Source organism: Phaseolus vulgaris, chromosome 4, assembly GCF_000499845.2.
Source record: "Phaseolus vulgaris cultivar G19833 chromosome 4, P. vulgaris v2.0, whole genome shotgun sequence".
Lineage (NCBI taxonomy): Eukaryota > Viridiplantae > Streptophyta > Magnoliopsida > Fabales > Fabaceae > Phaseolus > Phaseolus vulgaris.
In genome coordinates this window covers 10,819,089-10,836,508 of record NC_023756.2, presented here as the reverse complement: position 1 = coordinate 10,836,508, position 17,420 = coordinate 10,819,089, and the positions used below count along the sequence as shown (strand labels likewise).

At 31.2% G+C, this 17,420-nt stretch overlaps 1 protein-coding gene across 4 annotated transcripts; it reads right to left on the bottom strand.

The window, feature by feature from the left end:
• Positions 1-4,537: 4,537 nt before the first annotated feature.
• On the bottom strand, positions 4,538-15,615 carry LOC137837245 (uncharacterized). 4 transcript variants are annotated; one of them, XM_068646188.1, is made up of 8 exons: positions 15,457-15,613; positions 15,080-15,111; positions 14,648-14,872; positions 12,971-13,298; positions 5,556-5,640; positions 5,335-5,421; positions 4,995-5,237; positions 4,538-4,862 (listed from the first exon to the last, which is right to left on the bottom strand). In XM_068646188.1, exons 3-8 carry the CDS (start codon positions 14,824-14,826, stop codon positions 4,786-4,788), a joined length of 999 nt encoding a protein of 332 aa, XP_068502289.1. In that variant the 5' UTR covers positions 14,827-14,872; positions 15,080-15,111; positions 15,457-15,613; the 3' UTR covers positions 4,538-4,785. The 4 variants fall into 4 exon arrangements, with proteins under 4 accessions (XP_068502289.1, XP_068502288.1, XP_068502287.1 ...); XM_068646187.1 differs by having other exon boundaries at positions 14,648-14,903; positions 15,457-15,571; XM_068646186.1 differs by lacking the exon at positions 15,080-15,111 and having other exon boundaries at positions 14,648-14,903; positions 15,457-15,615.
• Positions 15,616-17,420: the final 1,805 nt, after the last annotated feature.

Below are 17,420 nucleotides of genomic sequence, written 5' to 3'. Positions count from 1 at the left end.
TGTTTCTTCCTGCACCTCCATACCTTCTTGTGCCACCCCCATAAATTTTTCTTATTCCAAAAATACCCTTTTCAATATTCTGGATTACATAATCCGGAAGTCATTTTTCAGATTCAAAATTAGCTTCCGGATTATGTAATCCAGAAGTCTTTTGTGATTAGCTTCCGGATTACATAATCCGGAAGTCTTTTCTATACATAAGATTAGCTTCCGGATTATGTAATCCGGAAGTCTTTTTTTTCGATGTGTTATTAGCTTTCGGATTACATAATCCAGAAGTCTTTTCTAAATATGAAATTGACTTCCGAATTATGTAATCCGGAATTTATCCAGATTACATAATCCATAGGCTTATTATTTCAAATCCAAGGGGTGAAAAAAAAAGGATAAAATGGTATTTTCATATTTAGTATGGGGTGGCACAAGAAGGTATGGAGGTGTAGGAAGAAAGAGTCGAGAGAGAATAGGTGCAAATAACTCAAGAAGTGTGCATGGGAATTTTTTGATCCAATAGCATCCTATTAATCAAAACAAAAATTTTACGCAAGTAGAGAAGGATTCATTGTTCCTTGTACGGTTGCTGAGCCGAATTCAGTCTGAATTTTGTGTATTGTGGCCGGAATTTAATTTCTGTATAACCCAATTTAGATTAGCATAATCTTTTTACATTTATTTTTTTCAAAATGGAGAAAGAAAAAATTTAAGTACACATTTAAATAATTAAAATATTAATAATAATAATAATAAAGTGGTTTAAATTAAGTAAGTACCAACTTAGATTTTTTAAATAATGGAGAATGCATGATATAAACTTTTATTGTTATAATTATGTTAATGGGTTAAATGTGCTTTGTTATCACTGTATTTTTACTTAAAATTATTTTTTGTGTTTAGTTCAAATTTTATACATTTCTATTTGTATTCAAGAAACTACTGAAATGAATTTTGCGAGTTTTTCTTTCTTGATAAATGAATTTTCAATATAGATTAAAATGTTAAAATAAAATATTTTATATTAATTATAATATTATAATATAGTTCTCTTAGAACGTGTTTGTGATGTTAAAAAAATAAAGACATAAAATGTCTAAATTTTATATTATGAATAAAAATCAATTTTACGTTATAGTAACTCAATTTTAATAATTTTATATACAATGATAATTATTAAAAATAAAATAACAATAATTAATCTGAAACAAGTTGTAAAAATATAATTTTATGATATAAATTTGAAAATAAAAAATAAAAAAATATTAATAATGGTGAATATAAGTAACAATAAATAAATTTTAAAAAGTAAAAATTGAAAATTGTCATGAATTTGTTATTTAACATATAATTTATTTTATATATTTAATGAAGTATAATAATAAATTTATGTAATAATATTTAGAAAAAAACTTATTTAAAATATATGTAAAATTATATTTTTCAAATAAATATTTTAATATTTTGTCATTCGTTTGTACTTTGTTCTTTTGGTTCATTGTGAGTTTATTGTCTAGAAGTGCAAAAAGATAAGTGAGGATATTTTATAAGTATAATTTTTTTCACACTTTAAAAGTTTCAATCATATATTTTTAGACTGTAATTATAAATAAATTCATTATTTTAATTGATATTCATCTAATTGGGTTTGTTTTGGCCTTAAATGTTATTTTTGTTAAAGTTGTGTTTTGTCGACGATCTAGTGCTTAAACGCAGTAAATGGTCTTATAGGAGTGTCTGACTAGACAGACTGAAGAAAGTGTTTACCTTTACGGGTGGCCCGAATATGCAAAAGCTCAAGTTGCTTCCTTAAATCAAAACAGAATACAAAATTCAAGTTAAAGAATTAGATAATAAAATCTACAATATCTCAAACAGAATTGAAATCAAATCTTTTGCAAAATTACAAAGAAACAAAGTTCGTGATAAAAGTTTTAATTGAATTCGAGCATTATGGAAAGATGGAAATTGAGAAACTTTGAACAATATATTAACTAAAAGTATTATTTTGAGATCCTTAGAATAAAGAAACCTATAAAAAAATGCAACTTCAAGGAGAAAGCATTCACCTTCACAATTGCGCTCGAAAAATACAACATTGGGATTTTCTTAGTTTTCTTTATTTTCTTCTTTGTGATCATTTTGTTTGTCCTTTGCATGAAAAGCTATACTCTTTTGGGTTAATTCTCTTTTAATTTCACAATTTGTTTTGAGGTTCTATGCAATTAAAGTTTTCTTCTTCAATATCTTATTGTGTTAATGTCTAGTCTCTTATGAGTTTAATTGTTGTTTTGGAAATTATTTTTGAACGCATGTGGATAATTCAATTTTTTATTTAATTAAATTCTTGTTTAGTTTTCTAAACTATCTCTTCGATGCATGATTCAAGAGCTAAACGATTAAAAACCTTGTGAGTAGACGCTTGGAGACGAATTAGGTATTGAATAAATTAGTGGACGCATATTTCATTATTGAGATTTAATTGTCTTTCGCTCACACGTGTTTGTTCAATCCAATTCTATTTATATGATTGAATGAACGATATATTGATCAACCGATGAATAATTCATTGTTGAAAATTTTTGGAAGTAAACCTGATTTTTGTACTGTTTTTTTATTGTCTACTTTGCTTTTATGCACAACAATTTAAACACTAGTCAAACATCAATAATTCAATTAAGATAAAACATCAAACATCAATATTCTTCCATTTCAAAACATGCCAAAACATCAAACAACTACACCACTACATTAAACGTAGTCAATTTAAAAGCATCTTGGATGCATGTTAGTACATTCCCCATCCATTCCAATTCAATTTGCAAATTAAGATTTTGTCGAAAAATATATAATAAACATATAATTAAAATTAATGGTTCAACCAATATGGTCATCGTACAAAATAAATGGTTATAGTACAAAATAAAATATGATCATATTCCTCACAACAAGCCAGAGAAAGAAATGATGGTTCAACTACTTCAGTCCAATTTGAAGAGATATTATTGGCTTTTTGAAGAGATATTATTGGCTTTTTTTTCTTTCTATATTTTGAATGCATTCAAATTGACATAAGTACTCCACAGTTAATTTATTGTCAACAATTTTAATATGTACTACATCTTCTGCATAATAAGAGTCTATCCGAAACAGATTATGTTTTGATAAGCAATGATATCACAAGGTCATTTCAGTTGTTTAACTCGTGTAAATTAAAATTAATGGTTCAAAATGGTCATCATACAAAATAAAATATGATCTTAGTTTAGTTCATACAAAATAAAATATGATCTTAGTTCAGTCAAATTTGAAAAACATTATTAGCATAGGTGTTTGACATAAGTACACAACTTTTTTTTTTTTGTATTTGTCAGTAGGTCAGCCCACCTGTCCTGTTGTTGACCTGCGCAGACTGCAAAATTATACGAGACCGACTTAAACAAATCGGCAGGTTGAACTAGTGAACCCGCTCCACACTTTTCCTAGCGGGTTGGATGGATTTTATATGTAGTTAATGAAAAAGTTGACAATTACTTACAAAATACATACATCTAGCTATCAATTAGATAAACGATTCCATTTCTTCAATTATAAAATACTTTTGACCATACTTATAAGATATACCTCTTTTACATCGCGGTGTTTTACATTTATTTTAGAACTCAGAAAACACTTTTATATTAATTTTTCTTCTTCTAGAAAATGACTTTAAATCAATTATTATTTTAATCGATAAAAGATAATACATTTTACATCCATAAACAGAATAATTGAATTAAAAAAATAAATTTTCATTTTTTTTTACATTAACTTTTAAGATAATCAATTTTGTTTTAAATACTCTATTTTTTTCAAATTGAATATTTAATAAATAAATAACACAATTTTTTTAAAAAAAAACTTATTTGTAGTTATTTTGATTTAAGTCCGTAAAATACTTTTAAATTTATCTTTTTATTCAATGAATTTTAAAACTTTAAATTTTCATATATTTTACATTAACTTCTAAGATTAATCAATTTTGTTTTGAGTACTATAAATCTTTGTTACAAATTGAGTATTCAATAAATTAAAAAAATTGTTTTTTTTAATTATTTGTAGTTTTTTTTACTTAAGTCACTAAAATACTTTTAAATTCATATTTTTTTTATCCAATAACTTCTAATTTTAAATAATATATTTTCAACCTACCATAACCCATCATATCAATACACGTAATGAAATATATTTAACACATATATCAACTTAATAATAATACACTTGAAAAATCACAATATGAAATTTTTTATTAAATATTCAAAACAAAAACAAATCATATATATATATAAATAAACCTATATCAAATATCAACACAATCACTTCCAAAAATTCATTTTTGAAATGTGTATCAAACGTTCTTCAAGAATTAAATTTTCTGAAGTAAAACAAAAAAGGAAAGATGCCACTTAAATATAGTGGAAAATGCAGTTTTCTCCTACCAAGTGGACCAGTACCAATAACTAATCACTTGCATATTATGTTTAGTTGTTAAGCTTGGAATCCCATCTTCAAAAATAAATAAATTTCAAACAAATTACGAAATACAGTAACAAAATAGCTTGGAAAGCGTATTATGTTGAAACAATAACGAATTATCTAGCATGACTGAAAAATGTTAGAATGCTTTGAGCTAAAAGCAGGTTCACCAACTTCCAATGGCTCAATCAAATATGGCTACCAAATACAGCAAAATTCATAATATACCGCAGTTATTTGATGTGGGTGGGTAAAAAATCTGTCAGAAAATATAACTATTCAGAGTTTCACTTGAAATAGTTGGTCAGCACAAAATGCTACAATAATGGGGCCTGCCAAATCACCAGCAGCACATCCTGAAGAAAAGGAAGACACTATTAAGCCTATTGAAGTGGAACAAAGAAGAATCAACTCAAGATTTTGTTTAGACAGGTTTTTTCAATGAGTAGAAGAAAATTACAAAGTAAAATAAAATTAATGTCTCTTACCAATCCACTGGCCCAGCGATGGACGAACAAGGGTTGCACCGATTCCTGCTCCTATGGAAGCAAAAATTAAAGCTGAAGTACATCTAACTGTAGTGATGAAAATCCTCTGTCCAAGAACTCCAACTTCTTTGGTTTTATCAACATCATTATCCTTCTTCTGCACCTTGAATACCGAGGAAAAGAATCTATATAGATCAATGCCAACTTGGACAAGCCATGATGCTGCAACGCCAAGCATGTGTCCTGTACAAAACAAAAAGAAAGTCACAAGTTAGTTGTTGAAGTCAAAAAGCTCAGGCAATTTCATAATGAACAGATACTATTCATGGATAGATTTGACCTCTGAATGTTGTTCTGCTCACACAATAGAAGTAAACCACAGTAGGCATGTTCTTTCCAGCCTTGCGAGTTGCTGATCTAGGGATATCTGTTTGAGAAATTCGAAAAACCAACTACATGTAAGATCTTTTGGAGAGCTCGGAATATAAAACAACCACCTTTCACTAATAAAACTTTAATTGATTCTTCCTGTAGTAAACAAAAACTGTTTTATCAGCATACCTTTAAGAAGCTTCCATGCCATTCTTTGTGAAACATAATGAACAGCAATTCTTTCTAAAATCCTTCTAGTGGTCACAACGGTTGACTGTTATGGCACCCAAGACACATTTAAAATAATAAGCTTTAAATATGTCTGATCCACACATAGAAGAGCAAAAATTAAAATTCAAACTAATTTACTAGGTAATTTTAGATATTACTAAATAAAAGGAAAAACCTTATGCAGGGGTGTGCAAAACATCTAAATATTCAAATCCAATCCATTGAAGATCCCTCATTGATTAAGAAATGACCAAATTCTAATATAAATATATATATGAACCTCATTTTAAAAGCCGATTTTGTGAAATTGAATTAATCTTTAAAGTCCACCTTTTAAGTTGGTATCAAAGTCAAGGTCATGAGTTCAATTCCTAGTAGCTCAGTTATTGAGAGGAAGATTGTTGCAAGTTGTATCAATTATCCCATGATATAGGCCAGATGGGCCAGGTCACACTTGAATCGTGGTGTTTGGACTACTATGCTCTTAAATAAAGAGAGTTGCTTTCTGACTATCATTTGTAGCTTATGACCTAGTGGTAAGCACTCAATTCTAATGAGGTTTGTTTGGCTTATCAGACTACTATCGAATCACCCACGAATATCTAATCTCATGCTCAACATGTTCATCCTCAACAAAAGGAAGTGTGTTAGAGATCTAATATTGACTAGAGATATGGTAAAAATATAATGTATGAATAGGTATAAACCTCACCTTAAGAGCCGATTTTGTGTGGTTAAAATAGGCTTAAAGTCCACTTTTTAAGACAATCCATTATCATACTAATCTCTTTAAGTCCATTTTAACAAATTTGATTCAAATCCAAAACCATACTTTTGGATTTTAAATCCAATTATTTGGATTGGATATTTTTTTGGATTTTAAAAAATTCAAAAATCAATGTTCATCCAAAAGAAATGTTTGGTCAAGACAATTTTATGTTAGTTTCGGCTGAGCCATTTTTTACTCTATCTGCAAAGTGCCTCTTTGGTCAAGACCACGATTAGGGCAATGTTAGGTTGGTCTTCCGTTGAGACATCCTCAACTCAACCTCAATTGGAGCATCCTCAACACGACCTCACTTGGAGCATCATTGGCATGGCCTTCTTCAAGGCATCCTCAGCCTCAACCAAGGCATCATTGGCCTATTTACCTATTACAAGTATGACCTGTTAAAAATTCTTATCTAACCTAAAAATCTATTTATGTTAACTAATTTATAAAAAGTCTACAAATAAATCAATAAACTTAACTAGACCAATGAGTCATCTAGTCAAAATTGTGTTCTAGAGCATAAGATTGATGCATCTATGATTTTGGTGAATAGCATCTGATCATCATTGAAAATCAAGACTTGCATGGGTGCGGCTTGTGAGCCAAGTTTTGTATTCCGAGCTGGTTGGGTTTGCGACCCGTTTATATCCACAATCTGATTCATCCCCAAAAATACCCTAATTAAGCACAAAGCCGAATTTCGTTTTTCCTTCTACTGTCAAAACCCCCTGCACCTCTTCGGACTGGCTCTTCTTTTCATAAATAACCAAAAGTTAACCCCCTTTTTCACATAAAATTACCACTCTCCCTATTGGCATAATCAAAAAGTTATCACACCTTTTTCACCTAAACTACCAATCTTCCTCTAGCAGAAACAAAAATCACTGCGCTCTTTTTACCTTTGACAAAACTACCACTGCATTTTTATCCTTCTCGAAACAAAAATCACTACCTCCTTATTCTCTTTCTCCCTGACACACTCTCCTTCTCTGTTTTAACTTAGTATTCTCTCATCTATGTGATTCTACCCCCTTCTCTTGTTTTTTCTACAGCTTTCTCGAATCTGTTATTCTCGTTGATCAAGAGTGATCAAGGGCTTTGAAGAATCCAAATCCAAAGTGTTTGATGCAAGGCTGGAGTTGCTGCTATGTTTGGGGTGGGATCTGGGTAGTTTAAAAAGTGCAATGCACTCTTTATTGAATATAAAGCTAATGTGTTTTAAAACCTTTTGAATTTAAGTGTTTTTCAAACTAAGTGAAAAACAACATTGTTGTGTCGAAACAACCAATTGTTTTACTCTTAGGTGTTTTTGAAAAATGTTGAAAACTGTTTTGGTTGGTTGACTTGCTGTCAAACCAAAACAATCGATTATTTCGTGGTTTCAAACGATTGTTTCTTTGAAAATCCTAACAGAATTTTATTTTGGTGGTTGAGTGTGCTTTAAATTATTTCCAACTTAATACGCTCCTTTATTAAATGCTTTGACCAATCTTTGAAAATTATAAATGGTTTGTTTATGTTTTAAAACAAATAAGTGAAACAGAATTGAGTTTTTAAGTTGTGAGAAAGATTGCTTTCAAGTTTTGAACATTCACATCAAGCTTTGGGTTTTCTCAAGAAAGAGTGGAATAGAATTGCATCTGTATTGATTTCAGATTATTTTGTAAACAAGTGTAATTCTTTTTTAATCTTCTGTGATTCTGGTGTTATTGCGAAGGAGTGTTGTGTGTTCTTGAGGTGGTCAAGATCAACATTCTTGGTGTGTGTTGTGCCAAAGTGAGTATGTTTCTTGAAGGGTTCAAGGTCACTACTTTGGTGGTTTGTGTGTAATTGTTTTGATTGCTTAGTGGATTACCCAGTGGCTTCTGGTGTTATTGCCAAGGAGTGTTGTGTGTTCTTGAGGTGGTCAAGATCAACTTTCTTGGTGTGTGTTGTGCCAAAGTGAGTGTGTTTCTTGAAGGGTTCAAGGTCACTACTTTGGTGGTTTGTGTGTAATTGTTTTGATTGCTTAGTGGATTACCAGTGGCTTTTGGGGACTGGATGTAGCTCTTGGTTTAAGAGTGAACCAATATAAATTGTTGGTGTATCTCTTTCTTCCCTTAAACTCATTTAAATTCAGTTGTTATTGCTTTACTGTATAAACAACCGGTTGTTTTTCTGGTGCTTTGCTGTTTTGTGTAATAGAAGTACAATCTACATATACTATCTTGTAAATCCATACAATACTACATATATCATATATGATTACATGCCCATATTGTACTCTTTTTTTGCTTATGATGTTGAATAGAAGTTTTAGCATGTCTTTCAAGGGCCCTATTCTGATTCATTACTTTATGTGTACATATATATAATTATATATGCATATATATGAACTTCCTTCATTTTGTAGTTAGATTTCCCGATTTACAATTTATACTACTCTTCCTAATCTTGAGTAAGATCTCAATTTTGACAACCTTGCAATGAACCTAAAAAGGCCAATAAGTCTTGCTCACCATATAAATATAATATTTTTTTGTTTTTGAAAGACTAAAATTGAAAGAAATAAGAAAATTTCAGCAAGAAAAAAGTTATTATATTAATAATGGACATACACACAGCATGGATAGGTGCTCATAGGTGTATATTGCCACATGATAAAAAAATCAGAAAGACTTTTATAAGCAAAAACAAATACACAATAAGAAAAAATAATACTCGAAGAAAGAAAAAAAGAAAAACTTCAATTAGAATATTCGAACATATATCCTCGAATGGGCCATCATGCTATTAGCCATTGATTGTGATCACTCTCTCCCCTAAATTAACAATGTATCAAGAAAAATATCTTAATTATTTAGTAAAAAATTATAAATAAATTCAAATAAAACTAACTTTATCAGATATAATAGTCTAGGCTTTAATTCCAATTTTATCAAAATTCCAATTATTGGATTTGGATTGAATTTTTAAAAATCTAATCCATGCCCACCCCTAACATAAAGGAACAATAGTACCAATTTGCTTATTACTGGATCAAGAAAAACAAGGTCCGGCAGAAATACAGAGCATCAAAAGTAAAAGATTACTGTGAAAGAATATTTCAAATGAAGATGGTTAATTCTGAAAAGTTAACAAATTCCTAGCAGCACTTTTTGCTCTCAAAGTCCAATATGCGAGAGATTAATTGGAATGGTAGCATAGGCTTGGATAGAATGATAAGCTCAATTTTGTGTAATAAAACAAATATAACAGTAAAAAAATTTCATCCCTTTATCACCGTTGAAGTTTGTGTAGCTTTTGATAAGGGTACTCCTAGAATGAGTACATGTAGATTATTCTTATATGTATAACAGATGCAATACGACACAGACAAGGGACATTTGAAGCATACAACAATATTGACCGCGTTAATCCTGTCAAAATTTTATTCCCAGACAATTAACTGATTGGTAGCCAAAAGAAATGTTGAGTTGTTTCTTGTGTTGTTGTCAATGAGCAGTGTTCACATAGTGGAAGACATTCTAGGCGGGTCTGCTTACAATCAACAAGATTAATAGTATGGACGGAAGGTAAAGGGGACAAGTATAGTTAAATGTTGGGTTGTTTCTTGTGTTGTTGTCAATGAGCACTGTTCACGTAGTGGAAGTACTATTCAATATGTTCAGGTAATTTTATCTATTGTATTTGTTCAAATTACTTTAGATGGTTAGGATTAAATGAATTCGATGGATTAGAATTGCTTTTTACTTAAATTCTGTATAATAAGATGTTTAACAGTAATACTAACAGCACTCAATCTTCTAAAACAATAGCAATTTTATTGTATATTTCTTGTTCGTTACTTAGACAGAGTTGATATCAACCGAATGATTTCATGACCAAGGACATGAAGACCTAAAGTAAAGTTCAGCTAACATAGACTGCAAATATAGTGCATAATCGTGGATTTTATTAATTGGAATTTTTTTAATTATATATATAATAAGGATGAGAGATTACAAGGTAATGAAGGTAGAACTAGGAATAGGAACTATTCGAAGAACTACAGAACTTCAGGGATTCTAATGGAAGAATAGAATCCGAAGAATTGTACTGACTTGAGAGAGATTACAAGAATTATTTGATTGAAAATTCAGAATGCATGGGCTTAGTTTAGAGCTTGCTATTTATAGGAGTGTATCGCACCAACTAACTAACAATGCAGAAAATTATAACAGAATTTAACTGACTGGCTGCCACATGGCTTCCTTATTAACTTCCTACATCATAAGGATTTACTCTAATTTACTTTAGAATTTGTCTCCTCTATCAAGAGCATGGTTTGAGAGATTTAAAAAAGCAATGGCTTCCTTAGGATATACGCAATGTCAATGAGATCATACTTTATTCATAAAACACTCTATTACAGGTAAACTTACACTATTGTTGGTCTATGTAAATGACATGATTATTGCACGAGATGAGAAAACAGAGAAATTGGCTTTAAAGGAAATATTGGCCGCCCAATTTGAAATGAAAGACCTAGGAAAAATTAGGTATTTCCTTGGGATAGAGGTTGGTTATTAAAAAAAAGGGGGATTTTCATTTCTTGAAAAAAATATTTACTTGATCTCCTTAAAGAAACAAGTAAATTGGTATGGAGAATCCTAGGAGTTCCTATAGAACAAAATCATAGAATTGGAAGTGAAGAGAGCTAACTTGTAAAAAGAACCAATATCAAAGATTGGTAGGAACCTTATTTATTTACAACACACAAAACCAGACATTGCTTATACAGTTATTGTGGTAAGTCAGTTTATGCATGGTCCAAGACAAAGACACAGGCAAGCAGTTGACAAAATTCTTCTGTACCTGAAGTCAAGCCCAAGACAGGGGTTATTCTTCAAGAAATAAGACACTCTGACCCTGAAGATATATACTGATGCAAACTGTACAGATTGTGTTACGGACAAAAAATCTACAACCAGGTACTGTATGTTTCTTGGAGAAAGTTTGGTGACCTGGTGAAGCAAGAAACATGATAGAGTATCTTGTTGTAGTGCAGAAGCTGAATTTTTAGCCCTTGCTCAAGGTGTGTGAAGAGCTCTGGACGAAGATCATACTTGACCTTAAAATAAAGGTTGACATCTCTATGCAATTGTAATGTGATAACAAGTCAACCATGAGCATTGCGCATGATCCAGTCCAACATGATAGGACCAAACATATTGAAATTGACATGCACTTCACGAAAGATAATCTTGACTGGGGCCTAGTGGTTACATCTCATGTCCCTACAGTATTTTAGATAACAGAATTTACACAGAACAACTTCCTCAGGGCAGATTCCAGGATCTTGTAGGTAATTTAGGAATGATTGATATTTATTTACCAACTTGAGGGGAGTCTTGTAAATAGCAGATTATTAGGATAAAAAATATTCTCAATATCTCCAAATTATGAAAAAATATCTTTAGAATCTTCCTATTCATGTCAACATATTTTTATTTTCCTTTTAAAGGTTTTGATTATTACAAATAGATCTGAGAATGTAATTGTTGTGACTGTTATCAATAAAATATTTTTTTATTTTCTTACTTAGTTCAAGTATAGATGTTTCTAATTTTCGCCATTTTCTCATACTGTCTTTACAAAGTTTTTCCTCCACTTCCAAATCAACCCATTCTTCCTTGTTTGAACCATCAATGTGCATTGCTCCCCAATCAAATTTTCTATCCATTGCAAAACACAATCCATTTTGTCTGAGTTTCTTGAGGTGTGCATCCTGTAATTCCATGAGAACCCACTCGTTTCCCCATCTCTGTTTCACTCTTCCAATCTTTACTTAATCGATTCCAATCCAACCTTCATTCTTGTTGACAACAAGAACTTCTTGCTCTCAGCAAATGCGTGACCAACTGCCTATGGAAGGAGCTTTGATACCAGTTGTTACACTGGTACCAACAAAAAGGTTAAGAGGAAAGATTGAACTTTATTAAAATGAAGTACCAATCCACTGGTTATGAACCAGACTCTCCACATTACACTATTTTTCTGTTATTCCCTCCCCAACTCTGCTAACTATATTATATATCTTTCTTTCTTAACCCCTAACAGCCTTAATGAACATTCTATTAGGCGGTTATAGTGCATATGGGTTTAAATTCTCTGCTACCCGTTTCTTCTTCCTAACATAGACCTTTTTAATCAAAGGTCTCCTATCAACCACACTGTCATCTAGAAGACATGACATCTTTATGCACAGATCACCATACCCAATATTTTCTCTCAACAATTTTGTTCATATGGTCACCACCCTACATTAAGTATGACCCAAGAATGAATGACTGTTATTTTTTAGTGTAGAGAAGGTTGTGTGTTCACTAAATTCCACATGTCAAAAACAAAAATAAACAAATAAAAACAGCTAGCCCCCTCAACTAACATGTTTATCTAAGGGTATGAAATGAAGACAATCTAGTCATGAATTAGACACGGGGTTCCTGAAATACAAGCTGTACAGCATTGTCACTAATACTAAATAACAAATCACTCATAGCAATTTCATACATTGTCAATATATTCCAATGTATACATTTTACTGAGCCATAAATAAAAAAAACAAGATAAATCTCACCTCACGAATGATTTGCTTCACTGATTTTTTGAAGGGAACAACCAGATCAACAGGGTGCTCTTGATCCTCCTCCAAGAAATCCTCATCGTCTTCCATCTCGGCACGAGGCTCCAAAAGAGGCAAATAGAACATCAAAAACGACCTCATGGAAGTCATTGCAAATGCCCTCAATTCAAAAGCAGAGAAGAGAGGTTTAAGTTCCACATTATACTGCTTGGTACTATATCTTAGTGCATCATATTGGTAATTCTTTTTAAAAGAACTTTGTATAATAGAACTGTAGTCTTCAGATAATGCTGCACCAGCATCACAATAAGCAACTGATGACCTGAAAATAAAATAATGATAGGAACCAAGATATTAAACAAGGGTAGATCAACTAGTACTGATACATACCACTGATCAGAAGAGAACTCCTCTATATGATGGAAATAGAGAAATCCAACAGAAAAACCATAAATAACTATGGATAAATTAATCCTTTTACAAATATGGAAGAGCCACTGAGCAAGTAAAAAAAACAAACAAACACCTGGATTATGGGAAGAGCCAGCCTCAACTCAAAATCACCACAAAACCTCAGAATAATTCTTCCCTTTCATTTGGGTACCCTTCCTCCTTATATACCTATTATCTCTCTCTCTCTCCCTCCCTTTTTCCTCCTGTACATGATTCCTGTATCACCCTCCCCATTACTGCCACCTAACTATTTGGTTATTCTTTCTTCTTTTCAAACATGACTTAGAGGAATAAGAAATAATGTGATGGTTAAAAGTAAATATATGCTCATTGAGCAACTCATAGCACTTCTGTAAACATCACAGCCTTTCCTTTAAGTCCTCCAAAACGCTAAAATTGGGTCAATGGTAATTCCATCAAATATGCCACAACATCCCCAGATGCACACACAACAAATAAATAAGAGTTCAGTATATAGACACACACACACATACATAACAACGATAACATTTCTGAGAGATAGTCCATATTATAACTGAATAACATAGGAAAAAAGTTGTTGCAATAGGACAGACAATGAATTACTCATGCAAAATATCTTCTTCGGAAGAAATAGAGAGGAAAATATCCACTCACGCAAAGTGTTTGATGAATGATGATGACTACAAGCCCCTTTAGCTCACACTACCTAGAATCTCCAAATGTAATAATTCTAATGGAATATATTCAACCTCTGAAGATCAAACTCCAATATATGTCCTTGTAATCAAGCATGAAGCATGTCTGCCTCATGTTATAATTTCTTCCCCAAACTGCTCTTAACTCTTTCAAATAAACAATCATAATAACAAATAAATTGCTCCACCAAAATCAAAATTATAATAACATTTTTTAAATCTTGAATTCTTAACTATTTCACAAATAAATGGATTCAAATTTATACCAGTGAACCAAATTATGCCCAAATAACCAGCAGCACACACTAAAACTGCCAACAACCCATTTATCCCAAAAAAAATACCCAAATTTTCACCATCATAGCAAACTTCAAATGTACACTTATAGCAATCCACAACCATACCCAAATCTTAAAAGTAACACTTGTCATGTTTAGTCAGATTGTGTATCCTATCCTAGATCAAAATCCTATAACACAACAAAAGCATCATCCCTAAAACACGAAGATCAATAGTGTAGAAAAATGGAGGCGGAGCATACCCAAACAAAGCCCTTGAGGCAAAACCAGTCCCCGCAGCAACAGACGCTGCAGCAGCAGTAGCAGCAGCAGAGGCAGAAAAAAGGGCACTAGAAGACTGAAAGGCGTGAGAAGAGTGCACTCCGAAGCTCGAGCTTTGGTTCTTCCTCCACAGATCTAGAACTATAGCTATGCCTGCCATTGTTGGAACTTCCAATGGTTGGAAAGTCTAGCCCACCCTGTTTGTGCTGAGTTGACAGATTATAAGTTAAAACTCACCTAAATTTTAATAAAAATAAATGAAATCAATACCTAGAATGTAATCAATTCATAATTTCACACACAAGGAAATGGGAGAGACTCGAGAGCGTTGTTTAATCCTATTACATAGACAAATGCAACGAAGAATACAACAATGGCAATGAGATTAGAACTAGAAAATCCAATTAACTTACTCAGAACTCATATGGGTATCAAAATTAGCCACCTAAAATAGAAATACGAAACCCATATTAATAAACTCACCCCACTATTCAGAAAAAAATGGAAATTTTAAAAGGAAAGATGAAACATCTCCAGAACCCATATATATCTCACTAAGGTGATGCAACTCAAACACCCCCTCCATGAACTTAGGAACACCAAAACTCCAACAAACACAAAAATCACCAAACCCATTTAATCAAACCCAAAAAAGTTAAAAACAACAAAACCAATAAGCTGCAGCCCAAACAATATATGAAGGGGAAATCTTCCAAAAATCTCTTTTTTATGAAATTCCGGTCGCATCAACAACTACGATCAAGTCAACATGTAGGGGGGAAATGCTCACAGCGGCTGCCGGCGGCGGCGGCGAGGTGGAGGTGGTCAGTGTCTGAGACGGAGGGTGAGAGCTTCGAGGGGTTAGTAATGTCTGCAAAACAAAATGAGGAAATTAACGATGGTACTATGCATTGCACCACTTGATGGGAAATTTCGTTAGCTAAATTACACATTTTATTTCCTCCTTTGTTTTTTAATGGTACAATTTGATTCTTGAAATTTTGAAGGGCTCTATAAATTTAATTTTTTTTAAATAGTAAATAATTTGATTTATTTTTTAAATATGTAAGAAAAATAATTTCTAATATCATCATGATAAAATAATCTCTAATTTACTGTTGAATTAATTTTAAAATTATATTTTTATGATAAATAATAGTGTTATAAAAATTAAGAATATAGTATAATTATATGGCTTTTTATATATTTAAAGACTAAAATAAATATTTTATTACTTTAAATATTAAATTAGAATTTTTTTTGCGTGGTTAAGAATCAAATTAATCAGTTATTCCTTCTTAAAATATTTAGATAAGAGTTCAAATTAGTTCAAAGAAGTTTAAGTAAATGTTGTTTCTCTTCATTTTATTTTTTGTTAATTTAGATGAGAGTTCAAGTTACTTCAAGGAATTTTAATGGAAATGTTGTTTTTCATCCTCATTTTAACTTTTGTTAGTGAATAATTTTATTAAGGAATTAATATTTAATTATTAAATTCCTAATAAATTGTTAATTCAAGTGACAACTTGACAAGTCTCCTTAAATAAGATTTTCTTATTTGAACCTTGTGAATAAAAGCAAAAAGTAACAATAAGGAGAGATTTCATTAAATATGGTAAGTATGGTTAAAAAAAATAATCATTATTTTAATAAAAGTTGAAGAAATGAATGGCGAAATTTACTGTCAAAGTAATTTAAATATTTAATCTAGTTTTTGTATTTTACGTTTAAGTTTAAAATTGACATTGTTAATAATATTATCTATTATTATTAATAAAGAAAAATTATTTTTGTAATATTTTTTTAGTATTCACGTTTTATGTGCTCTTATTCTTATGACTATAATTTATTTTATTATTTTGTGAAAAATATTTATGATAAATAATAATTATTTTTCATGTATAGTGTATGTTGTTAAATCAAGTGTGTTCAAGCTTTGAAGAATCCAAACCCTTTGAAAGTTGATGAAAGGTTGGATGTACTTGTTGTTGCTGAACTGTCTTTAGATAGGATCTGGGGTAGATTTTATGTGTAAATCCACTCTTGATTGAATCCAAAGCATAAGCATTCTCAAACCTTTTAATTGAAAAGTGTTTTTCAAACTAAGTGAAAAACAACTTGTTGTTTTGTCGAAACAACCAATTGTTTTATACTTAGGTGTTTTTAGAAATGTTGAAAACTGTTTTTGATGGTTGACTTGCTGTCAAACCAAAACAACCGATTGATTCGTGAAAACAACCGATTGTTTGTTTTGGGACCATAACAGAAAATTGTTTTGTGTTTTGACTGAGCATTAAATGATTTTATAACTGAATACGCTCCAGTTTTAAATGCTTTGACCAGGCATTGAATGCAATAAATAGTTTGTTCAGATTTTGTAACAAAAAACTTAGTTTTAATCAAAGAAAAACAAATTTGAGTTTTTCACTGATTTTGCTTTTGAAAGAGTTAGAGATTGCTTTGAGATTGCTGGATCAAAGAGAGTGTGATATAGGATTTTCATCTTGTATTGATTTCAGATCTTTTCTGTAACAAGTGTAATCCTTTGTACTTTGAAAGAAACTCTGTGTGTGAAGCTGAGAAGTGTTGTGTGTTCTTGAGGTTGTCAAGATCAGCATTCTTAGTGGTGTTGTGCTGAAGCCAAAGGAAGTGTGTGTCTTGAGGGGATCAAGGTCACTTCTTTGGTGGTGTTGTAAGTAATCTAGGGTTGATTGCTTAGTGGATTCCCCAGTGGTTTCTGGGAAGACTGGATGT